The sequence below is a fragment of the Mesoplodon densirostris genome, chromosome 7 (genome assembly GCF_025265405.1).
Source record: "Mesoplodon densirostris isolate mMesDen1 chromosome 7, mMesDen1 primary haplotype, whole genome shotgun sequence".
Classification (NCBI taxonomy): Eukaryota; Metazoa; Chordata; class Mammalia; order Artiodactyla; family Ziphiidae; genus Mesoplodon; species Mesoplodon densirostris.
In genome coordinates, this window is record NC_082667.1 from 57760014 (window position 1) to 57785935 (window position 25922).

The following is a 25922-nucleotide window of genomic DNA, read 5'->3' on the forward strand; positions in this document are numbered from 1 at the left end:
CTCCAGACCATCCCTTCGCCCATAACTGGCAGTGTGCTCCTTGGCAGCCCTTGCTTGCCCCATTCGCCACACTCGTTTCTAGGATTGGCGTTGCCTGCTGGCTGGTCAGTCTTCTGTGCAGGTTGCTCAGAGGAGAGTCCAAGCCTGATCTGTCTCCCAGTGTCCAGGGCTCAGCACGTGTGTAGAACGACTGGAAGAGAGTGGTGGCGCGGGTGTGGAGGGGAGATGCTGGAATTTAGTTTGGTGTGGGGTATGAAGTAGGGGTCTAATTATATATTTTTTTACCAAATGGATGTCCAGATGTCCCAGTACCATCTGTTGAATTCTCCATCCTTTCTGTACTAATTTACCTGGTATTAATCCTGTGTCCATCCTTCCAGGCCATTCCCTGTCTTTGGGTCTCAGTTTCTCCAGATCTTAATTGGACCTTTAGAGGATGAGGCAAGATGATCTCTGAAATCTTTTCTAACTCTGAAATTCCAGTGGGCCCACCCTGGCACTGCCTGTGACTTGCTGTGTGACCTTGGGCAAGGCCTTGCCTCTCTGAGCCAGGTTCCTCCTTGGTCAGACAAGGATAATTACATGTCCTGCTTCTTGTTTCTTTGGGATAGTTGAAGAAGCTGGAGGCACCCAGAGCTGGGCGTGAATTCTGGCTCCATCATTATGTTTGCCCTTTGTGACCTTGGGCAGCTCACTTCCCCTCTCTGAGCCCTGGTTCCTCCGACTATTCCGTCTGCCTTGCAGAGCTGTGGAGAGGGCCCTTAGGACTGCCCCACCCCCAACTCTGCAAAGTGCTCACATAGGGCTCTGTCCTCCGTGGCCAGCGATGTGGGATCTTCTTCCTTCAGCCGTGCTGCCTCCTAGGACTGCAGCCTGCAGAGCTGGGCCTGACCTCTGCATCCCCCTGACCATGGCACCGACCCTGGGCTGGGAGGGGGTGATCTGCTTGGCTGTCTTCATCAGTTGGGGAACTGTGATGTAGAGCAGGGGGCGGGGAAGACTTGATCACTGTCTTCACATAATTAAAGGACTGTCAAACACGAAATGATAATTATAGGAACGATCATGGATTTGGCAACGAACAGCTTACATCTGTAATCCCGTTTGAGCCTGGCAGTCCTCCTGTGAGGTAGAGGTGATGTCATCCTCACGAACAGAGGAGGAAGCTGAGGCTTGAGGTCCTGAGTGATTGGCCCACAGCCATGCGGCTAGTGGTAGAGGGCGGGGAATGAAAATCCAGCTCTTGATTGTGTTCCCCCACACCCTGGTCATTTGACCCCAGTGTTCTTGCCCTTTTGCCGGACTTGTTCTCTGTGGTGTCAGAGAACCAGCTGCAGGGTGGCAGCCGAGGGGGCAGAAATCAGCTGCACCTCATCAGGCAGGGATGGAGGCAAGGACAACAACTTCTGACACCCTGCCACTGCCAGATACTTCTGTCCAACACTGCCGTCCCCATTTTACAGAGCAGGAAGCCGGCGCTCAGGGAGGATAAAGCAATGTCTTCTCCAAGGTCACCCATTTAGTAGGTGGCCAGTCACACCCAGCGTTCCTGGACTCCCAGACACAGCCTGCCTCTATCCGGTTGCTGTCTCAGAGGGAAGAATTTTCAGCCCAGAGGAGGGCCCGGCAGCACCCACAGGGAGAGTGCCCATCTCTGGAGCTGTGGGAGCAGAAGCAGGGCGAGCTCCTGTCCTGGAGGCCGCAGAGGCGGTCTCCGCCCCGGAGGACAGGCAGGGAACAGGGGTCCAGCGAGACGGCTCTGCCTCCGCCAGTGAACCTGAGGTCACGGTGGCACCAAGGGCAGGGAGGCGGCCCGCGCTCAGGGGCCGTCCTGACGCAGATTTCAGTCTCCAGGGTCAATTCGGGGGACCCAGGGGAGGTGCTCCAGACCCCGGGGGGACCCCAGCAGTGTGAGCAGTGTCTGTGTGTGTTCTGGCCCAGGGCCACGGTCTGGGGTGCGCAGGGGCCCACAGCGGGCAGCACACGTCCTGTGCGGGGCTGGGCTTTGTGGCTGCAGCGCTCTGTGACCCCGTGAGCCCCAGCTGCTAATAGGCTCTCTCTCCACACACACATTCCCCTCTAAATGCAGAAGGCTGGGGGTGGGACAGAGACAAGAGGGGTGAGGAGAAGACGTGACAGCCAACAGGAGACAGTGAACAGGAGAAACTGGCATACGGTTGCCCGTGTGGGGTGGAGGGTCTCGTCTTCCTGGAGGATGGGGGCGAGAGTGGGAGGAGACGGGATGGGGCCGGGCCTCTGGGATTCTCCGCCACAGTCACCCCTGTAACAGGGATGGAGCCCCCTGCCCTACCCACAGCCAGGGCCCGTCCCCTTCCCCAGCTGCTCTCAGCCCTTCTTCCTTGCGCCTTGACCGGCATCCTGCTCCCAGGCAGCTGCAAGACTGGAAGGAAGGGGCTGTGGTGTCACAATGGGAGCTCCTTCCCTTGGTTCCCTGAGGACCCCAGGCTTCGCCTGAGGATAAATCTGGGGTTGGATGATGTCCTTGTCCACTGGTGGCCCTGAGACCTCCCTGCATCCCCGCCATGTCCACACCTTCTTCTGTTCCTCACACCATGTCTGAGCACCGCCTTGTGATCCGAGGGATGTGGGCCCAGGGTGCACAGAGACACCTCAGCCATCCCTGCCCTGAAGGAGTCCATAGCCCAGTGAACTGTCCCTTTGTGTGCACCTACTGTGTGCCGCTTGACCTATATCACCTCATTGAACATCAACCCTCCACAGTAGGGGGTGTTATTCCCATTTTATAGGTGAGGAAACTGAGGCTCAGAGGGGTTAAGTAACTCACCCAAGTGGCAGAGCCAGGCCTGTCTCCCTCTTGAGACTGGGCTCTTCCCACCTCCACAATTCAGAATGTGATTGACAGTCAAGTTGATGGGTACCAAGAGTCTGCGCAGAAGCAGTTAAGAGAGGGAGGTCCTGGGACTTCCCTGGTGGTCCAGTGGTTAAGACTTCCATTTCCCCGCCGTACTTCCACTGCAGGGGGCATGGGTTTGATCCCTCGTAGGGGAACTAAGATCCCACATTCCACGTGGCATGGCCAAAAAAAAAAAAAAAAGAAAGAATGAAAGAAAAGAAAAAAGAAAAGGAGGTCTTGGGAGCAGGAGGGATGGGAGAGGTTCCTGAAGGAGAAGAAGGCTTGGCCTAGGGTGTGGACTCCAGCAAGAGAGGATAAAGGACTCTCAGGGGGCCGAGCTGGGTCTGGGATTAAGGTGCCTGGGTCCCAGAGGGCAAGGGCGGGTATTGCGAGAGCTGTGCAGGGCTGGTTCCCTAGGGGGCGGCAGAGGGTTGCCTCCTGCCGGGGCGCCTGCGTTCAAGCCCACCTCCACTTCTCCCCGACTTGGTCACCTTGTATACGTTGCTCAGTCTCTGACTCACCTCCACTCATCCATATTGAGCCTCTGTGTGCCCCTTCCCCAGGGATCTTGACTGTTACCTGCTCGAAAACTGTCATGACAAATAAGGACAGCAATGGTGACCATGATGTGAGTGGCACTTCTTAGAGTTGGCACTGCGTGCTCAGCCATATGTGGTGGCCCTTCTCTGAGTCTTGGTGTCTTTGTTTGCTCTGAGTTGGGGATAAATACCCAGGCATTGTACAGACTGTGGGAGGAGATGGAGGGCCAGTGGCTCCCCCATCCCTGCCAGCATGGCTGTGGCCTCACAGCCTGCATCTCTGGAGCAGGGCCAGGCTGGCTTGTTGGGGGGCGGAGCTGGCTCAGGCCCCTCTCCTCTAACACGCCCTGACAAGGACCATTAGTGCCATTTGGAGGCTCTTTGTCAGTGGAGCTGCTCCCCAGGCCACTTCCTCCCCCAGTTCCTGGCCTTCCCTCCCCTTTCTTCCAGCCCCTGCCATTCAGTTTTTTCCCCTGATTGTTCTTAGAGTGACCTGCCCTTTTCATCCCCATGTACAGGCTCCCTGTGTCCTTGGGACCTCTGGCTTTCAGCTCCCAGGACTTTCATCCCTGGGTGGCCCCCAGCCCCGATTCATGCCTGGTTCCAATAATGGGGGTCCTAGTTCTTTGTTGCGGTTCCCAGGGGTAGGGAGGGGCGGCAGCCCCTCATTCTTGCCCTGTCCTCCCTGCCCCTCTCTCAGGATCCAGCCAACTGAGGACCGTGGCCCTTAGTGCACAGGACCCCTGTGTACAGGACCCCCTCCCGACACCTGCGGTCTTTCTGGCCACCTGTCAGAATTACCCGAGTCCTGCATCACACATCACCATAGGACATTCCCCACCCCCCGGCACCTGTGGCGGGTTCTCTACCTGCCACTGTCCCTGCAGCTATTTCCCTGGTCCCATGGGACTCCATGCTGCTGGCCTGGGACAGGACCCATCATAGGCGGAGGCTTACCCCTCACCCGGGCCCTTCTTAGGACCTTGTCCTCTGGCCAGAGGCCTTGCACCTGCTTAGGCAGAGCGATCTCTGTGGACAGATGGCCACTCACCGCTGCTGGCTCGGGGTTCACAAAAGACCAAGGGCTCCTCTGTGGGGGTAGGGTGGTAAGCCCCTGGTGAAATCTCTCCTGGGTGGGCATACTCATGCCAGAGTAGGAGAGAGGACCTTTGCTCACCTGCCATCTCACTATCGAATCTTTCCTAAGTTGCCACCTACCCTGGCAATATGAAGACCACCCAGATCTTCAAGGTGCTTACAGTGTAGCAGGGGGGGACCGACATATAGAAGGACAGTTCTAGAACTGCAGGGTCTGTGCCTTAACCGACATGGGTGCAACAGTTATGGAAGCTCTGAGGAGGTGGGATTCACCCTGCTGGGACAGGGCAGGCCTCAGGGAGGAGGAGGGTTGCCCTATGGACCAGAGTGGGGTTGCTTTCTAGATGGAGCCATCAAGAGGTTAAACTGGGATTAGAACCGTAGCTCCAAGCTGGCTGTCCGGTGCAGGAAGGATCAAAGAAGCCCGGAAAGCTGCAGGGAGCCCGGCAAGGGGCCCGGGAAGTGGCTGGGTGAGAGATGCTGAGCTCCTCCAAGCCCCCCAGCCCTCAAGGTGGAGGGTGGTCTTGGTTGTCTCCTGCACTGACTTCCCCTCAAGGGCTGTTGTTTGTACTGATGATCTCAGCAGTTTCCCAGAGAGCAGGATGTTCCAAGCTTGTTGTGCTTCTGAGATAAGGGGACGGATGAAAGCAGGGATGAGCCCAAGGGCCCAGCGGAAGTGCCTGCAGACCTCTGGGGAAGCATCAGAGGTGGCGTCAGCACCCCACCCCCCACCCCCGCCAGGAGAGAGAGGCCACCCCTGCTGGGGGTTGTAGAACACCACATTCCTTCAACTCTAGAGGCTGGGGCACTGCTCTTTAATCCTCTTCTAACTTGCTGTGTGACTGGGGCAAGTCACTTCACCTCTCTGGGCCTCGGTGTAGCAGGGGGCAGAGGTGAGGAAGAACACCTACTTTGCAGGCGTGTGTGAGGAGGGAAGGTGAGGAATGTGACCCCTCAGACTGCGGATCACCCTCCCAGTGTGAAGGCTTAGGCAGATGTGGCCTTTGCTCCTGGAGACTGGTGCCCACTGGAAGGGCCTCGGGCTGCAGCACAAAGGGCCCAGCTCTGGCTCCCCACTGTTTTGTGACTTCGGGCTCAGTGATGTTGGATAGGTCACTTCCCTCTCTGAGCCTCAGGTCCCCACCCGTGTGAAGAGGGCAGTAATCCCTGCCTGGCAGTGGGGCTACAAAGGGGGAGGGGTGGGAACATTCTGGGTGGAGGTGGCCTGAGGGGCCATCCCTGCCCCCACTTGACCCCTTTCCTCATGTGGCCCCTCCAGTGGGAGCGCCTCTGGTTCCTGCTCCTCACCTTGACCTTCGGCCTCACGCTCACCTGGCTGTACTTCTGGTGGGAAGTCCACAACGACTACGATGAATTCAACTGGTGAGTGGGTATCAGGGGGCGGGGGCCTGGGGCCTGGTCATCCGGCGGCTGAGATGGGGGTGGGGGTGGGGGCTTCGGTTTGAGTCTCTCTCCCAGGCTGGTCCTCAGGGCTCTGCCACCACTGGCCACCAAATCTCTGTGTAGCCTTGGGGGACACAGTCCTCTGGAGAGAACAGAGGCTTAGCAAGGAGCTGAGACCAGCTGGGGAGAACAGGGAACTCCTTCCTCGCGCTGCTCTCATGAAAATCAGAACGTAAGATGGGGGCAGGGCTCAGCTGGGGGCTGGGACCTCTGGACCCCTTTGGAAACAAGGACTCCAAGGCCCAAAGAGACCAAGGCCTCAGCAGAGAAGGTGGCCCCAGACCCCAGGCCTCCTAACTCCCTGAGCAGGGCCTTGGGCAGGGCTGGTAGGTGGTTCTAGGAAAGCTCAGGGTCCTTTGTGGACAGCAGCCTCGGGTCCAAGGGCAGAGCTGAGGCTGGTACCCGGGTGCACAAGGGCACCTGTTTCTTCCTCACCCCCACCCCCGCTCCCCCATTGTCTGCCTTTGTTAAACAGTGAAAGGCACAGAGGAGTGGACGTTCCCTCGGTTCTAGTGGGAACTCCCCCATTGACAGGTGTGGAAACTGAGGCCCAAGTTCACACAACCGGTTGGGGGGCAGAGTTGGGGCTTGGCAGCCAGTGCTCCCTGTCCAACCAGTGCTGCCTTTTCCTCTTGGTTAGAAGTTCAGGGACTTCCCTGGTGGCGCAGTGGTTAAGAATCCGCCTGCCAATGCAGGGGACACGGGTTCGAGCCCTGGTCCGGGAAGATCCCACATGCCGCAGAGCAACTAAGCCTGTGCGCCACCACTACTGAGCCTGCGCTCTAGAACCTGCGAGCCATGACTACTGAGCCCGCGTCCCACAACTACTGAAGCCCACACGCCTAGAGCCCGTGCTCCGCAATAAGAGAAGCCACCACAATGAGAAGCCCGCGCACCACAATGAAGCATAGCCCCCGCTTACCACAACTAGAGAAAGCCCGCGTGCAGCAACGAAGACCCAATGCAGCCAAAAATAAATAAATAAATACATTTAAAATTAATTAATTAAAAAAGAAGAAGTTCAGCTCAGTGTGACCATGGGCACATCAGTGTGAGTCCTCAATAACTGACCTCATCAGGTCTTCCTGAGGATGAAATAAGATGATGGACGTGAGAGGGCTCCAAGCTCACCTAAACCCGAGGGCTGCTTCCTGGGAGGCCGAATCTCCAACTGGTGGCCATTATGTTAGAATTTAGGATTTCTGGACTCTGGGCTTCTGATGGGCTGTGGTTCTAGGATTTTGTGATGACCCTAAGATTCGGTTCATGGAGCCTGAGCATCCACTCCCCTCTGCATGGCACTAGGCTGTGCTTCTGTTATTAATGAGCTCAATAAAGGACCGGCTGCCGTCCCGCCGCAGCCCAGCAAGATGAGCCGGAGCCCCAGCCGAGTCCCAGAGGTGGCCCCTGGCCTTTATTAAATGCCATAAATCAATTATTCATCCTTCAGGTATCCAAAGCACAGGCACTGCTGTGGGCAAATGGGAACATTCTCTGCTGGCCCTCGCCTGTAGACCCTGGACACTTCTGCTGACCTGCAGGTCTGCTGCCCAGGTGATGGTCTACCCCCAACATGTACAGAAGGAGAAGCTAAGGCCCAGAGAGGGGTAGGACTCACCCAGGGCCACACAACCATTTGGTGCCAAATGCACATACTGGGGACTCCTCAGTCGAGGAGACTGAGGCTCAGAGAGGTTAAATAGCCTTTCCAAAGTCACACAGCAAGATGCAGTCAGATCTGGGACAGAGACTTGAACCTTCCTGACTGTATCATGCTGTCCACGGAGCTACCCCACTCTGCCCAGAGAGTGAGCTCCCTGTCACTGGGCAGCTCAAGCAGAGGATGGATGCCTGCCCTGTCAAAGAGGCTGCAGAGGGAAGGGCTGCCTGGGGCTTAGGGATGGCCTGAGGACCTGCAGCTCCCTCACCCTGTCACCTGAGTTTCTTGGAGTCGGTGCTGGGATTCAGGAGCCCCTGGCCTGGTCCTCAGGGTCTAGAGAGTCTCCGGGGATAGCGCATGAAGCAAGAGAAGGTGAGTGAGACTGAAGTGGTCAGGGCTAGACAGGGAAAGCCAGGAAGGGACCATCCGGGCTGTTGCCGTCCAGCGGGGGCTCCCTGCCAAAAGGGAGAGACAAGTGGAGCCAGAACACTTTGCAGGAGTAGTCTCCAGGGCCGGGGCCTGCCCTTCTTTGGGCCTCAGTTTCCCCAACAGATTTTCCACTGGGATCTGAGGGTGAGGGCCAGGGGAGGGCCGATGCCCCATAGTGTCCTCCTGGTGTCCCCTCCCAGCCCCGTGCCCAGGCCCAAGATGGCAGCAGGCCTGAAGCTGCCTGGCGCCGGCTCAGTTTCTCTGACGACGTGTGCAAGTTGCTGCCTTCTCTGAGCCTCAGTTTCCCCAATTGTACAGGGAGGATATGGGTGGTTCAGTCTTCCTGGAGAGCAACTAAGCAGCATCTATCAGGGGCCTTAAAAAGTTCATTCCCTTTGGCCCTGTAATCCTATTTGTAGGAGTCTATCCTGAGGAAATAATTAATAATACAGAAAGGTATGTGCAAAAAAAACCAAAACTGTTAATTTATGATAGTGAATAATTGGAAACTATTTTTTAAAATTAGTTTCTGCTTTATAACAAAGTGAATCAGTCATACATATACATCTGTTCCCACATCCCTTCCCTCATGCATCTCCCTCCCTCCCACCCTCCTAATTGGAAACTATTAATGGTCGTTAGGAGGAAGTTGGCTTCATATGGTACATTAATTCAATAGAAGACCACGTGACTATTAAAAAAATCACATTTCCTCAGGATTTTAGTGACTTCAGTAAATGCTTGTGTTAATAAGAAGCAGAGGGCTTCCCTGGTGGCGCAGTGGTTGAGAGTCCGCCTGCCGATGCAGGGGACACAGGTTCGTGCCCCGGTCCAGGAAGATCCCACATGCCGCAGAGCGGCTGGGCCCGTGAGCTATGGCCGCTGAGCCTGCGCATCCGGAGCCTGTGCTCCGCACCGGGAGAGGCCACAACAGTGAGAGGCCCGCGTACCGCAAAAAAAAAAAAAAAAAAAAAAAGAAGCAGAGAATTGAGTACTTACCATGTTCCTCACCTCACTTCATCCTCAGGAAACACTATGAAGGGCACTTTGTTATCCCCATCCTGTAGGTTAGGAAACTAAGGCTCAGGGAATTCAGGTATTACATTTTATCAATCCTAAGACCTAATCTTTTCACATGTTAACATTGAAATTCAGATGAAAGTCACAATCAATGGCATCTTAGATTCAGGGGAGCCTGTCACCTCCACAGAGTCCTGCAAGCCAGGGGATTTGAATCTGCGTGTGCCTCCCTCCAACGCCTAAACTCTGACTGCTGTGCTGTATGCAGTGGGGTCCCGGCTTTGCTGTTTACACAAATATATAAGCGGGGTTGGGGAGGGGTTCCCTGGTGGCGCAGTGGTTAAGAATCCGCCTGCCAGTGCAGGGGATACGGGTTCAAGCCCTGGTCCGGGAAGATCCCACATGCCGCGGAGCAACTAAGCCCGTGCGCCACAACTACTGAGCCTGCGCTCTAGAGCACGCGAGGCACAACTACTGAGCCCGCGTGCCACAGCTACTGAAGCCCATGTGCCTAGAGCCCAAGCTCTGCAACAAGAGAAGCCACCGCAATGAGAAGCTGCACACCACAACGAAGAGTAGCCCCTGCTCGCCACAACCAGAGACAGCCTGCGTGCAGCAACGAAGACCCAATGCGGCCATAAATAAATAATAAATAAACAAACAATAAATTTATAAAATAGCAGCCTTCTTAAAAAATATATATATATATATATGCAGAGGGGGGAACCCACCGGAAGGAGTCAGCAAAGTTTTGGTGATGGTTACTTATGTGCAGTAGAATTAAGGGGAATTGTCTTCTTGTTTATGCTTCTTGGCATGCCCAGGTGTCCCCCATGAGCCATCCAGAGGCTGACCTATGACCAGGGAGACAATGACCTCCTCACTGAGGGGGCAGGGCCAGGTCACTGAGCGGGCCACGTGAGAGCTGAGAGCTGGCCGGCCCGAGGGAGCGTCCTGGCTCCCTGGTGGAGGTGTGACCCTTGCCCCTTCTCCTCCTGGCAGGTACCTCTACAACCGCACGGGCTACTGGAGCGACTGGTCCGTGCCCATCCTCATGACCACAGCAGCTGCCTTCACTTATGTCGCAGGCCTCCAGGTATGTGGGGCTGTCTCAGAGGGCAGGTGGCCCTGTGCCCAGGGGAAGGGAGACCTGGCCTGTGCTGGGCTGACGGAGGGGCCCGCCCTGGTCTGAGGAGGGCAGCTGGCTTTTCTCCTGGCTGCTGGGGCTTGGTTCCTTCAAGGAGGGAGGTCCTCTTGCTTTTCCCCATCCTGGCATGTTTTCCCCCAACCCCGTGGAGCATCCCACTGTTAGGCCCCACTGCCGACTTCCTCTTCCAGGAACTTCTGCTTTGGCTCCTGCTCCCAATATAATACTCCCTCAGACTCAGGTTAGTCCCCAGGCTGGACTGGGGCATCCTGGGGGACAAGGCTGAAGTCTGCTTCAGAATCCTGGAGCCTGGAACTCCCCAAACATTAATTAGGCAGTCCAAGTGAAGCAGGGCCCAGTGACCTCTTGAGGGAAAAATCCTAGAGGAGGAGGAGCCTGGAGGCCTGGAATAATCTGGGAGGAGGCCAGGCTTGGGCTGGGCTGGGCAGGGCTGGGCATTCCCATCGCCTTCAGGGAGGTTTGCTGACTGGCTGAGCCAGGCCCAGAGAGCAGTGGGGAGCAGGGTGTCTGGGGACCTGGCAGAAACCTCCAGGTCACACCTGGTGCCTGACTCTAGCCCTGTGGGCCCCCTGTTCAGGTCCTGGCACTATGTCACATTGCCGTGGGGCAGCAGATGAACCTGCACTGGCTGCACAAGGTAAGGGCTGCCTCCGTGGGGGCTTAGGGAGGAGCGGGGAGGCCGGAGGCCGCAGCAGCAGAGGAAGAACCCGGACACATCTTCCCTCTCCTGCATCGTGATTATAATTGTTCTAGTAGCTAACACTGAGAACTCACTGTGTGCCCAGCACTGGTCTCGCGGTCTAGACTGTATTAACTCATTTAACCTTCACCTCAGCCCTGCGACGTTAGGTACTGTTATGATCCCATTTTGCAGTTGGGAAAACTGAGGTACAAAGAGGTTAAGTAACTCACCCAAGGTCTCCCACTTAATAAGTGGAGGGTCCAGGATCTTAGCTCTGTAGCCGTGTGCTTAACCAGCACAGGTCACAGCTCCGGCCCTCTGGCCGGCTCTGCCTTCATTCTCACCCTCTCCTCCTCTTCAGTGAGCTCATTTTAAAACTCTGATCCAGTGATATTTCTCCCAATTTAAAGCCCTTCCCACCACTTCCATTGCTCCCAGGGTGATCCAAACTCCCCCACCCGGCATTAAGGCTCTGCGTGACTTGGCCCCAGCTGAGGTCTCCCAACTGCTCTCATGGGACTGTCACCCTCAGCTTCTGCCACATGAGACATCTCAGGCCCTCCCAGCACGTCTGCCTCTTCTCTGCTTTACCCCTTCATTCCTCCCTTTCTCTCTCTTTTGGACCCTTCCTTGGTTCTCCTCCCCACCTACACAAGACTTCTCAGGCGACCCCAGCCCCGCCTGGTCTGGGAGCTCCATGCAGGCCAGAACTGACTTTCCTTCTCCGTGTCCCTGGTGCCCCACGCAGGACCGGGCCCAAAGCAAAGAGGCTTCATACATTCCAGAGCCTTGACTCTCTTGCTTACTTTTTGTGGCATGCATGGTGCTGAATACATGTGTCTGATACCTGCTCCTTCTGAGGGCCTAGCGGGCGCAGGGGTGGCACAGAGCTGACCAAGAGAGAGCCTCTCCCTCCCAGGAACACCTGGGCCCTGGAGGAAAGGACGGGCCACCTCTTTTCCTAGAGCCTGACTCAGAGTGAGCATGACATTTAGGAAGGGGCAGAAATGTCCAGAAGTAACCACGAGCCCATGAGATGGGTCCAGAGTGACTCTGAGGGGAGGCGCTCACTTCCAGCTAGAAAGATACGAAGCAGGAACCGGAAGAGGGACGTGGTGAGCTCTAGTTGGGCTTCGTGGAGCGGGAGGTGCCTGTGGGCCTCCAGGGGGGCCTCTGAGATCTGGAACTGAGGAGTTAGACCCGGGGGACTGAATCTTGGAGGAATGAAGAGCAGTGAGCCACAGGGCTTCCCTGGTGGCTCAGTGGGTAAGAATCTGCCTGCCAATGCAGGCGACACATGTTCGATCCCTGGTCCGGGAAGATCCCACATGCCACAGAGCAACTAAGCCCGTGCGCCACAGCTACTGAGCCTGCGCTCTAGAGCCCGCGAGCCACAACTCCTGAGCCCGCGAGCCACAACTACTGAAGCCCACGCGCCTAGAGCCCACGCACCGCAACGAAGAGTAGCCCCCCACTCGCCAGAGAAAGCCTGCACGCAGCAACAAAGACCCAATGCAGCCAAAAAAAAAAAAAGCAGTGAGCCACCTCTGGTCCCCTCCCACCTTCCTCCTGCTTGTCACTCTTCCCTAAGATCTCCTCTGGGCTTCTGAAGTCCCCTCTGTGAGGGACTTTCTTCTCCCAGCTACAAAGCTGACACTTTGAAAGAACTGCACCCGCTGGCACCCCAGGTGGGGCTGGCGCACACGGCAGCCACCTCCTCTGAGGCACGCCTGGCTCTCAGCAGGCCAGGGCGCACCTGCTTGATCCTAGTGGAGAGGCGTCCGGAGGCCCGAGCTAGCCAGGGCAGCAGATCAGTGCAGGGAGTCTTCTCCTGGGGGAAGGGGCTCAGGTCGCTTCATCTGCACTGGTGCCAGCTCCCAGGGTGCCAGTCCTGCCTCCCTCTCCCCTCTGATCCCTCCCAAGAGATGTCAGCACGAGGAAGGTCCTTCCTGGCGGAGCTGATCCATAGCTGGACCCACTGCACCTGGAGGGAAGGAGTTCCCTGGGGCTCAGATTCAAACGGGGGCTGGAAATTCTACCCTTCTGTTTCCAAGATTCTATCATTTGATTCTAAGATTTTATTTTTTTTTTTTTTTGCGGTACGTGGGCCTCTCACTGTTGTGGCCTCTCCCGTTGCGGAGCACAGGCTCCGGACGCACAGGCTCAGCGGCCATGGCTCACGGGCCCAGCTGCTCCGCGGCATGTGGGATCTTCCCGGACCGGGGCACGAACCCGTGTCCCCTGCATCGGCAGGCGGACTCCCAACCACTGCGCCACCAGGGAAGCCCGATTCTAAGATCTTAAGGAATTCTTATTCTTTTTGGTTTTGTTTTAACCAACTTTTGACCATTAATACATTGACATGGTTCAAAATTACAAAGGTACAAAGAAGTACAAAATGTAAATCTCCCTATTATCTTTCCAGAGATATTTTAAGTACATACAAATGTGTGTGTATGTGTGCGTATATATATATATATATATATATATATATATACGCACACATTTCCTTTTTCTTTAAACACAAGTAGTAGCCTATTATACCCTCTATTTTGCACCTTAAGAAAACAAATTTGGGGTAGTATTTTTTTTTATTGAAGTATAGTTGAGGTACAATATTATAGAAGTTACAGGTATACAATATAGTGATTCACAATTTTTTAAAATTAATTTATTTTATTTTTATATTTATTTTTGGCTGCATTGGGTCTTTGTTGCTGTGCGCGGGCTTTCTCTAGTTTCTGGGAGCGGGGGCTACTCTTTGTTGCAGTACGCGGGCTTCTCATTGCAGTGTCTTCACTTGTTGTGGAGCACGGGCTCTAGAGCGCAGGCTCAGTAGTTGTGGCGCACGGGCTTAGTTGCCCCGCGGCATGTGGGATCTTCCCGGACCAGGGCTTGAACACGTGTCCCCTGCATTAGCAGGCGGATTCTTCACCACTGCGCCACCAGGGAAGCCCCTGATTCACAATTTTTGAAGGTTATATTCCATTTATAGTTACTATAAAATATTGGCTACATTCCCTGTGTTGTACAATATATCATCATAGCTTATTTTATACATAACAGTTTTATACATAACAGTTAATCCCCTACCCTCATCATGCCCCTCCCCGCTCTCTCTCCCCACAGAAAATTCTTGGAGCTCCCTCCCCTTCAGTACAATAAGAGCATTCCCATCGGTGTCCATCCCTTGCTCCTGTCCCACCATCTAATCCCTAGTTCCCGAGGTATCTAGCCAGTCCCCTGTTGATGGGCCTGATCAACATCCCAGTTAACTTTCAGTTCACAGGCGGCACAATGTGGCAGTGACCTGTGTGGGGAATTGCTGGGTAAAGAGTGTGTACTTTTGTAATTTGGATAGTTCCTGCCAAACTGCCTCCTTGCCAGGTGCCACCAATTCATGCTCCCTCAGTAATGTATGATTGTGCCTATAAAATCACCCTTGCACATAAAGTGTTCAGGGATTTCCTGACTTTGCCAGTTCCAATGGGTGAAAATGGTACCTCAGTGTAGTGTTTTCTTTTAATTAATTTTTATTGGAGTATAGTTGATTTACAGTGTTGTGTTAGTTTCTGCCGTACAGCAGAGTGATTCAGTCATACATATACATATACCCACTCTTTTAGATTCTTTTCCCATATGGGCCATTACAGAGTATTGAGTAGAGTTCCCTGTACTGTACAGTATGTTCTTTTTAGTTATCTATTTCATATATGGTAGTGTGTATATGCCAATCCCAATCTCCCAATTTATCCCTCCCTGCCTTCCCCCCTTGGCAACCAAAGTTTGTTTTCTACATCTGTGACGCTATTTTTGTTTTGTAAATAAGTTCATCTGTACCGTTTTTTTAGATTCCACACGTAAGTGGTATCATATGTCTGGCTTTCTCTTTCTGACTTACTTCACTCAGAGTGACAATCTCCAGGTCCATCCATGTCGCTGCAAATGGCATTATTTCATTCTTTTTAATGGCTGAGTAATATTCCATTGTATATATGTACCACATCTTCTTTATCCATTAATCCGTAAATGGGCGTTTAGGTTGCTTCCATGTCTTGGCTATTGTAAATAGTGCTGCAATGAACATTGGGGTGCATGTATCTTTTCAAATTATGGTTTTCTCTGGATATATGCCCAGGAGTGGGATTGCTGGATCATATGGTGACTCTATTTTTAGTTTTTTAAGAGATGTCCATACTGTGTAGTTTTTTTTTTTTTTTTTTTTTTTTTTGGCTGCGTTGGGTCTCCGTTGCTGCACACAGGCTTTCTCTAGTTGTGGCGAGCGGGGCCTACTCTTCATTGCGGTGCATGGGCTTCTCATTGCAGTGGCTTCTCTTGTTGCAGAACACAGGCTCTAGGCACACGGGCTTCAGTAGTTGCAGCACACAGGCTCAGTAGTTGTAGCTCACAAGCTCTAGAGTGCAGGCTCAGTAGTTGTAGTGCACGGGCTTAGTTTCTCTGCAGCATGTGGGATCTTCCCGGACCAGGGATCGAACCCATGTCCCCTGCACCGGCAGGCGGATTCCTAACCATTGTGCCACCAGGGAAGTCCCAAACATTCATTCATTCATTCATCTGGCTGCGCCAGGTCTTAGTTGCAGCATGCGGGATCTAGTCCCCTGACCAGGGATCAAATCTGGGCCCCCTGCATTGGGAGCGCAGAGTCTTAACCACTGGACCACCAGGGAAGTCCCTCCATACTGTGTAGGTTTTTTGTTTGTTTGTTTGTTTGTTTTTGCGGTACACGGGCCTCTCACTGCTGTGGCCTCTCCCGTTGCGGAGCACAGGCTCCGGACGCGCAGGCCCAGCGGCCATGGCCCACGGGCCCAGCCACTCCGCGGCACGTGGGTTCCTCCCGGACCAGGGCACGAACCCGCATCCCCTGCATCGGCAGGCGGACGCTCAACCACTGCACCACCAGGGAAGCCCATACTGTGTAGTTTTAATTTGCATTTCCCTATGATGAGTTAGGTTCAGCATCTTTCATCTGCTTAAGTCATTGACATTTCCTTTTCTATAAACTGTCTCCTCATATCATTTGCCCTTTTTGCTGTGAGATTTGCTTTTCACTTATTAATTTGCAGGAGCTCTTTATAGATTTGGAAAATGAGGCCTTTGGCTGATGAACTGCAAATCATCCTTCCTAGTTGTCATTCATCTTTTGACTTTGCTTGTTATATTTTTGCCACAGGAATTTTTTTATCCTTAAGGATTTTCTATGCTTAGGGATTCTGTCATCTCTTTTATGGCTCCTGGGTGTCGTGTCAGAAAAGTCTTTCCCACTCCAAGATTACAAAAAATTTCTCTGTGGTATCATTTGGTAATTATGTTTCTACTTTTTTTAACATTTAACTTTGTTGTCCTTTTGGATGTTATTTTAGGGTGCAATGTGATCTTACTTTGTGCTTTTTAGATGGCTTCTCAGTGTTCCCAGCTCTCTGTTGAGTAATCCATCCTTTCCACTCTAATTTGAGATGCCACTTTTATCATATACTAAATATTTTTATGTATTTAGACCTGTTTCTAAGCTTTTTATTTACTTTAATTTGTCTCTCTGGTCCTTTACCAGTACCATACTTAATGCTATATAGTTTTATGCTATGTTTTCATCACAATCTTTATTCTAAGAGTCTCCAGTTCCCCCTGAATCCTGAGGAGGGGAGGGCTGGAGGACAGAGGGCCTCTGGACAGTGCGGGGAGGGAGCTATTTGCGGCAGGCTGGGTACTGTGAGTGGATCTGGATGTCCACTTGGGGCCCTTCCCCCTCCTCCCCGGTCCTCCCAAAGCTCCTATTTCCCAGAAACCCCTCCCAGGTGAGCCTCCAGGAAAAGTCCAGGGGCCCAGGACGTGAAGAAGAAGGTGGAAGGGTACTTGGGGGCTTTGAAGTAAATAGGAGGTGGTCTCCCTGAGATACCCCCCCTCCTACCCCACCTACCACCCCAGCATCAGTTCAGGTGCCACCACTGTGAGGGTCTTTGATCACAGCTCCCACCTCCCTAGGCCGTCCCCATCAGCACCCCCAGTGAATCCAGACTTCCTTCCAAACAACCGGCCCAGGCTCCACAGTTCTTCCTGGTGTCTAGCCTCTATCCCTCTAGTTGCAGTTTAGGAAGGCACATTCATCCTGCGTGTCAGGTACGGTGCCACGGCCATCATTTATTGGGTTACATGTGAGGCGCTTTCCACACTGTATTTCATTTACTCCTTGAAATAATCCTGTTTATTTGATATTATGTCCACTTTTAAAACTTAAAAATTATGCCACTAACATTTAGTAAGCACTTATTATTTTGGTGCCAGCCATGGTGCTGAGCATTTCTCTTGCATTTTCTCATTTATCTTTCCAAATCCCTTTCAGGTAGGCGCTCACTCTCCCCATTTCACAGCTCAGGAAACATGCTTTGAGAAGTTAACCACCCCCATTAGGCACAGTCACCGAGGGATGTTGACATAAGTGGGTCCCTGAACCCTGGGCCAATCTGCCACTTAGACCACAGAACCCAGATTCCAGCTACCCCCGCAAGAGGCCAACCTGTTGGCAGAGCTGGTTTACAACTCCTCCGTGTCCCAGCACCCAGGCGAGGCTCACTGAGTGAACGGACGTAGCTCCTGCGTCCTCCACCCCCCCGCTGTCGTCACAAACCACGTGCCTCCAGCACAGAAAACCAGAGACCGCTTTCTCAGAGGCTTCCCCTGGGCCTTCTGGGTGGGATGTATCCTTTCCAGTCAGACCTGAGGAAGGGTGGTAGAGTTGTTGGGAGTCAGCGCTGTTATCGTGGCTTAAGGACACGGCGTGTGTGGGGAAATCCCACAGAACTTGACCGCTGCAGTAACGCTGTGGCGCATGAGGTTGCCAATACAGCCGCTACAGAATCAGAGGATAAAATTTTTCATTGCATTAGGATTCTTGGAAATCAGTTTTATTACAAGTATTTCCACTAGCAGTTAAATACTGTAATAAGATGCTCAGAGGTGACCCTTCAGAGATGCTTGCTATGGCCTGGAGGGCAGCAGGGGGCAGGGAGCCTGCGTGTTGGGGTGGGGGTGTTGGGAGGATGCTCAGGGATGGTTAGGACACTCGTGGGCTCCCTCCACTGCAGTGTGACATCCCAGAAAGAGCACGACCTCCGAGACGGGAAGAATGGGGTTTGCTTCTGAATCTGCCCCCCTTCAAAGCTACGTGACCAAGCAAACCCTTAGGCTCTCTGAGCCCCATTTTCCTACATGTAAAATGAAGATGGTAACATCTCAGCTGGGATTTCATGAGGATACACATGAGCAAGCAGAGTGCCTCCCGCAGAGCCAGGCACACTTGGGCCCTCCGTACACCTTCATGTCTCTCATTCCCGTGTCCTCTGGACCGGCATGTCACAGTCCGTAAGGGCTCTTATCCATCTCAGCCTTGTTACTGCTTCTTATTGGAACATTTGTTTCCAGGCTGATGGGCTGGAACGACAAACCTCCAAAGGCAAACTTAATCCCAGACGGGGATGAATCTTCCCTGCCTGGCAGGGAACGAAGATGGATCAGCCTCTGTCTCTGCCCTGACGAGCTAGAAACTCAATTTAGAGCTTGTTGGGTCGTTAGGGCTCTCACAATGCTGCTGCCTCCAGGAAAGGCACTGTCAGAAGAAAAAGAGGGCGAGAGCCCTGCTGGCAAAGAGAGCAGCTGGGGGCAGGCAGTAGGAAGTCAGGAGGGCCGGATGTGGCGGTCTTGGCAGGCGCCTATGGAGAGAGGGGCTGCGGAAGGCTTCGGGGTAGAGGTGTGAGCTGAGTTTGATGAGGCAGGCCTGGAGGTGTGGAGAGGTTGGGCAGGGTGAGATCCAGGGCCCAAGGCAGGGACCCTGGGGGGCGGAGTAACCAGAAACCAGGCATTACTTAGTTTGGGGGAGCGTCTTGTGTTACATGACATATTTCAGATCCCATCTGTCCCCAGAGCTTTCTGTCCCATGAAGGTTCCATCTGGTGTTCCGTCAGAGCTGTACTCCTCACTTCCTCTGGGAGGGCTGAGAGCAGGCCCTGGCAACGGGGCGTGTGGGGCAGACCCCTGCCTCACCTCTGCTCGCTGCAGCCTGAAGGCCGGGCTGGGTGTCAGCCTCCTGCAGAGGGCCTGGCTCCTCAGCCTGCTGCCCTGCAACCTGGGCAGGTCCCCCTGTGCCCCATCTTCTGGAGAGCCTTGGTTTCCTCACCTGTCACGCTGGATGAAAGGTGGCTGGGCAAGGCCTGGGACGGGACCTGCTGGGCTCAGGGAGGCCCCCCATTTGCCGAGTGTGTTCCCTCCTCACCCCCTGAGCCCTGGGGTCATGCCCCACCTTACCCCAGCTCCAGCCCACCTGTCTTCTCTCCACCCTCCCTTCTATTTCTCCTGCGGTCCCTTCTTCACTGGGTCCACCTGCCTTCTCCTGCCTCCACTCTTCTCACTGTCCTCTGCACGGCTGCCTCTGGCTTTCCTCCAGTGCCTGCCTCTGCCCTGCTCTGTCGGCCTCTCTTGTACTCTCTACTCTCCCTTTCTGCCTCTCAGCCTCTCTCCCTCTGCTCTCCCTCTCAGACACACTGGGGACCCTTGGGCCGATGCGGCTCTGACGCTGCCCTGACCCTCTGGTGGCTCTTCCCCTTCCAGATAGGGCTGGTGGTCATCCTGGTGGCTACGGTGGTGGCCATGTCAGCTGTGGCCCAGCTGTGGGAGGACGAGTGGGAGGTGTTGCTGATCTCCCTGCAGGTGAGTGGGGGTGGGGACGGGGTGGCTGCTTCCCCAGGACCCTCAAAACAAGACAGTGCCTTATGGTCACTCCCGTTTCTCTAGATCAAGGTCCAGAGGATGTAGGGAGGGGTCCACATCACATAGCAACTCAGAGGCAGGGAGGGTGCTACAATCCGGGGTACCTGGACTCCCAGTTTCCTCCACTGAAAAATGGAGACACTTGCCTGCCCCATGGATAGAGACAGGCCGTAAGGACGTTGGTAACCAGAGGGTCTGGGCACAGCTGGGAGCCAGCAGTCTCTCTTGCCCCTTCCTGCACACAAGGGCACAGCGCCGTTCCTGCACATGGGGGCCCTGGTCGCCGTCACTGCGCTCTCCTGGATCGTGGCAGGACAGTTTGCCCGCGCAGAGCGATCCTGTAAGTATGACTGGGCAGGACCTACCCTCCGTGCGCTCCAAGTACCAAGGCCAGCTTGTCCTGCCCCCGCCTGGACGTTACCTAGGTAGCCTGGAGATATGGTGCGGCCCTTGCTCTCAGTGTGGGGAGTCCCAGTTCAGAGTGGCCTGCAGGTTCCACAGAGGTTGCAGCCTTGGCCTTGCGTGTTTCTTCCTCTGTGTCTCTACATGTGTGTGTGAGTTAGAGGCCAGGTTCACCTTCCTAGCAAGAATGGAGGATCCTCTTGGTGCAGGGTCCCCCTCAAAGCATCTGGGTCCTGACAAGTGGAGGGAGGAGGGATCCAGCACGCCCTGCCAAGCTGCCTGGGGCTCATGGTTGGGCCCATGTCTGCAGCCTCCCAGATGGCCATTCTCGGTACCTTCTTCACCGTGGTGTTTGCCCTCTACCTGGCCCCTCTCACCATCTCCTCTCCCTGCATCATGGAGAAAAAGGACCTGGGCCCCAAACCTGCCCTCATCGGCCACCGTGGGGCCCCCATGGTGAGTGCCACTTGTGGGCCCTAAAGACTGGGGTGAGTGGGGGGTGGAGCTGCCATTGCAGAGGGGAGACAGGCAAAAAACCTAAAACCTATCTCCTTGTAGGGAGGAGCTTGCAGGGGAATGTATATAATACATGTAATGTAATAATAGCCACAATTTTTAGCCCTTTTTGGTGGTGGTGGTGCTGGGGGGTGGGCATGGGAGGGGTTTAATGGAAAGGGTTGCTGAAAAGGCTGGAGAGTTTCAATGGGATTAAGTCGTGAAGAGCCTGAAGGCATCTTGCTTGAAGATTTCACTTTCATCCTGAGGGCCCTGGAAAGATGCAGGAGGGTTTTAGGCCAGGGCCAAATACTGCCGGGTTGTAGGTTAGGAAGGCCCAGGAAAGAGAGAGATGCTGGGTGTGGGGAGGGGAGCAGGGCCCGGGGCCTGGGACAGAGCAGCAGAAAAACCTTCCAGGCTGTGCAGGCAAGAGGGCTGGGTGCAGCTCCGAGCCCACTGCTAAAGGAAAACATTTGCACCGGGTGGGACGGAGAGTGGAAGGAGTCAGAGTCAGCACCTGCTCCTTCTCTGCCACCCCTGTGACCCCGCAGTAGGCCCTCCCCTTGAGGGAGTATGCTCCAGAGCCAGGCTTCCAGGCCCCGTGGCAGCTGTGGGAGTCAGGGCCTATTCGGTCTCCTCTGTGCCTAGTTTCGTCATCTTGTCCCCTGGGATGATGGGAGTGTCTGCACCATATGGCCACAGGAAGCAAGAGTTAGCATGTGTGATGTGCCCAAATATGAGTCTGGCTCACAGAAAGTAAGAGTTATGCTTTCCTGTTACCTTGGGCAAGCCCTCCTGCTTCTCTAGACTGGGTTTCCTGACCTATGAAAGCCTTCAACTTTGGTTCTTAACAGATGCAGTACCACTCATCACCACCAGGGAGCACTTGAGGGCTCTGTGAGAGCTTTTTCTTGGTTGTGGCAGTAATTGGGAGTTCCATGGTATCGTTGAATTTCAGGGTAGTCTAGGGGGCCTCACGAGGTAAGCATTTAAAGGAGGCATCACGTCGGACAGGGCTGCAAATCACCATTATTGTGCCCATTTCCTAGATAAGGCTCAGAGACCTGCGCCCCTGAGCTGGACCCTGGTGCCCTCCCATCACACCCCATGCTGCTCCCGGCACCTCCTGGAGGCAACCAGCTAGAAAGGCCATGGTTTTGGAGTCAGAGGATCTGGATTTGGGGTCCAGTTTTGCCACATGCTGCCCGTGTGTCTGGGGGGTTGCTGGTCCCCTCCAGGCCTCCCTGCTGCTGGCTTTTGTGAGGATAAATTAGGAGGAAGCCTTCCAGGAGGCAGGGCCCCAGATTATAGCTGCTTTTCTTTCCATGACCGGTATTACCCACCCCACTTGCTCTGGAGGCCACAGGACAAGAGGGTGGGGTGTGCTGAAGCAGGAAGCAGGGGCAAAGGGAAGGAGTGGGGTGGCCCCATGTGGATTGTTGTTTTAGCAGAAAGATTTCAAACATTCACAGAAGGGGAATGAATAGTATAATGAATCCAATACCACCTTCACCATTTATCAACATTTTGCCATTCTTGTTTCATCTATCGCCCTGCTTTGTCTTTCCCCCTGCTTTAATATTTGAAAGCAAATCCCAGGTATTGTATCATTTTATCCATGCTTACTTCAGGATGTATCTCTAATGCATAAAGACCTTAAAAACAGAACCACGCCACACTGCCACTATTACACCTAACCAAATTAATAATCATTCCTTACTGCTATCTAATACTGAGTCAGTGTTCAGCTTTACTTTGTCTCAAAAATATCTTTTTATAATTGAGTTGTGAAAAATCAGAATCCAAACAGGGTCCATGTGGTACAGCTGGCTGGGATGTCTTCTAAGTATCTTTTACTCTATAATAATCTCCCTCCCTTTTTTTCCCCATATGCTGTTTATTTGTTGAAGAAACTGAGTCATTTGTCCTGTAGAATTTCTCCCATTGTGCATCTGGCTGATTGCATCCTGGTGATGGTCCTTGAGGGGCTGATGTGGGTGTCTGACACAAGTCCTCCCTGTGTCACTGTGAATGAATGAGTACCAGTGTCTACACCTGTATATGTCTGCCTGTGGGAGGTTTTGACTCTGGGTCCACACATCTGTGTGTGGTAAGCCCAAGTGCTCATCCCTGTCTTGGAGACGGTATCTGTGTGCCCTGGACGGGGGTGTCCTTCCTATGTGGGTGGCCTGTGTGCATACTTTAATATTTGGTCAGACTGACTCCAAAGTTGGGCCTCTTAACCACAGCGGTCCACCACCGTGAGTCTGTGGCAACCACGCCCACACGTGCACACTTCTGACAATACAGCCCCATCTGCCTTTAGGCCTGAGGCAGTGGCAACCCTCTCTCTCAAGGAGGCCAGCACCTAGCGCAAGGAGATCCGAGTTTAAAAAGGCTCCAGAAAAGAGATTTTGCCCCTCCCAAGCACTTCCTCCTTCCCCCAAGGGTCTTCATAGCCCCTGCTACGCTCTTTGTGTCTACCCGCAGTCTACCTTCTGCCACGTGGGAGGGAGTGTTGGTACCTCTCTGGTGGTCACTTGTGGGACGCCTGGCCACAGGGTATTTAGAGGTGATTGAGCAGGAACCCCACCGAGTCCACACCTGGATGCCTCTGTGGGGTCTCACCCAGCCCACTTGACCGGGAGACAAGGCAGCATATCCCCCAAGGCTGCTCTGCCCTGCAGAAAGGGGAAGAAAGGAACTCACATTTCAGAGACTGCTGACGTCTGTTACCTCGGCTATGAGCTTGGTAATATTAGTCCATTTTATAGCTAAAGAAACCGAGGTCCAGAAGGTGAGGTGTGATGGCCCAGGTTGGTGACTGGGAAGGGGAATTGCTCCCTCTCAGCTTCAAAGCCCTTGCCATGCCAGGCCACTTCCCAGAGGAGGGGAGTGTGTTACATGCTGGGGAACGGCATGGCCGGAGGAAGAGAAGATGGGAATGAGCATGTCTTGGTGAGAATCGGATGAGCCATGGGAGCCCTTTCCACCCGTACCTCACTGCCAGAAGCCTTCCCTGTCTTGCATCCCGCACTGCACATGGTCCTAGCCCAATGCTTGGTATGGTGCTGACCCCTAGTGGCAGCAAAGGGTATGACAGGATCATCAGACCAAACAACTAGGGAGACTCGGAACCCCAACTCCCCCAACTGGAAGGACACTCAGAGAACAGTGTACATATACCGCCAAAGACCAGATGGGGAAACTGAGGCCCATAGGATAAAGAGATGCACCAAAAGTCACAAACCTAGTTAATGGCAGAGTCAGGACTAGAACTAGGATTTTCTGATGTATATGCTATAGGGTAACAGTTGTCATTTATTAAGCACCTACTGTGTATCAGGCAACGTGCTAGGGGCTTTTAATCCTTATAACAGTCTAGGAGATGGTCTTGTCATGTCTGTATAGATGAAGAAACCAGTCACCCCACTGAAACTCTGCCATGCTGTCTACCCTGTCCTCTCCCTTGGGGATCTCCACCTGGACTCAAGGTATAACCAGGAAGAAACTTGGCATTCAACCCAGCCCAAGACTGCATAGAGGCAGGAGACTGTAAAAAAGCCCTCCACCCCCGACATTTATATACATCAACACTAACCATCCCTGCTTCCCTCTCCCCACCACCAAAAAAATCTATGAGGTAGGCATGATTTAACAGATGAGGAAACTGAGCTTCAGAGAAGCTGCATGGATGCCCAGGGCTCCACAGCTACTGCTTAGAGGAGTGGGATTAGAACCAGGTCTACCCCAGCCTCCCAACGTGGAAGATTTTCTGTGGGTTGGGGAGCGGTGCTTGAGCTAAAGCTTGGCTCTCCCTCACCACCACCTTCCTCCCCAGCTGGCCCCAGAGCACACGCTGATGTCCTTTAGGAAGGCCCTAGAGCAGAAGCTGTACGGACTCCAGGCTGACGTCACCATCAGGTAAGCGTGGGGCTTGGGAGGACAGCACTTCTTCTCCTCCTCGATGCAGCCACACCCGGGTTTCTGCTGGAGACACGTCTGGTCCCAGAGTCTTAGAGATGGGAGAGCGGAGGCTTGGATTATCCACTGCAGGGCAGGCCCCATGTTTATGCAAATAGATTTTGTGCCATACTCCAGGATATAAAATAGAGAAAAAAACAGACATGTGATTCAAGCAGGGTGGAGGTAGGGACTTGGAGTCCTGCCACAGATCCACTTAATGGAAAGACTAGATCTATACGGCTCAGCAAGATGGAGCACATACACTCTGATGAGTGAAATCAGCAAGGTGCAGTGATACGTTCACGGTGATGTCAATTATACTTTTAAAGACCACATAAAAGTGATCTATACAATTTCTACACGTAGATATATAAGTATGTGTTTGTATAAAGGGCAAGAAGTGTCCATACTGATCTGATAACATCATGTCTGAGAAGGGGAGGGGGGCAGGGTACTGAACAGGGGTACCACAGTGTGAGGATACCATTCCCATTGTAGACACTATAGAATTGTGTATTTATCAAAACTTTCTAGCAGATGGTAAAAAAATGCCTTGAGGAGGGGGAGCACAGGTGCCTTTTACTGTTTCACGCTAAGGCAACTTATGGGGCTACTGGCAGCCCCAGCAGTGGGGTAGACCGGGATGATAGCGGGGTGGAACTTGTCAAAGGGGCCTGCATTTGCACTCTTCTCATTATGGCATCACATGGACTGGGTTCTAAGCCAGGTTCCACCACTTACTGGCTAGTAGGCCTTGTGTTTGATACTTCTGTCTCCAGCCTCAGTTTCCCCATTATCAAATGAGATAGCCTCTACCTCCCAGGGTTGCTGAGAGAATATGCTCAGCCCTCCCTCCTCAGCAGTGCCCACCCCCATCTGACCCTCAGAGAGAGCCGAGGGATTCGCCTACTGCCCACTGACTTCCCTATGCAGACGGGGAACCTGAGGTCCAAAGAGGGGCAGAGCGGGCCTGGGTCCCTAGGTGGGCTGGCGTAAGTGGGTGGGGAGGAGCGGGCGAGGGACCTGGGTGGGCAGTGACTCCGCGGCCCCACCCTCCCACAGCCTGGACGGCGTGCCCTTCCTCATGCACGACGCCACCCTGCGCCGCACCACCAACGTGGAGGAGGAATTCCCGGAGCTCGCCCGCAGGCCCGCCTCCATGTTCAACTGGACCCTGCTGCAGAGGCTCAATGCTGGCCAGTGGTTCCTGAAGGTCTGGCAGCACCTGTCCCAGTCCTAGGCATGGAAAGCATGGTCAGGGACTCCATGGAGAGGGCCAGGGGCAGCCCTCAGCTCAGGTGACCTTCACACGCCGAGCTTCCTTGACTCACAGCCAGGCTGGTTGG

At 53.9% G+C, this 25922-nt stretch overlaps 1 protein-coding gene across 5 annotated transcripts in view; it reads left to right on the plus strand.

Moving 5' to 3' along the window:
- GDPD5 (glycerophosphodiester phosphodiesterase domain containing 5) overlaps positions 1-25922 on the plus strand; it is a 90065-nt gene that overhangs the window by 54117 nt on the left and 10026 nt on the right. For 4 of the 5 annotated variants that reach the window (XM_060103370.1, XM_060103373.1, XM_060103371.1 and 1 more), the window contains 8 exons: positions 5792-5895; positions 10088-10181; positions 10831-10890; positions 19555-19653; positions 19960-20053; positions 20426-20571; positions 24452-24534; positions 25639-25789. In XM_060103370.1, the coding sequence (XP_059959353.1) occupies positions 5792-5895; positions 10088-10181; positions 10831-10890; positions 19555-19653; positions 19960-20053; positions 20426-20571; positions 24452-24534; positions 25639-25789 (831 nt within the window). The remainder of the gene's footprint in view (positions 1-5791; positions 5896-10087; positions 10182-10830; positions 10891-19554; positions 19654-19959; positions 20054-20425; positions 20572-24451; positions 24535-25638; positions 25790-25922) is intronic. The other variant, XM_060103372.1, reaches the window with a different exon arrangement.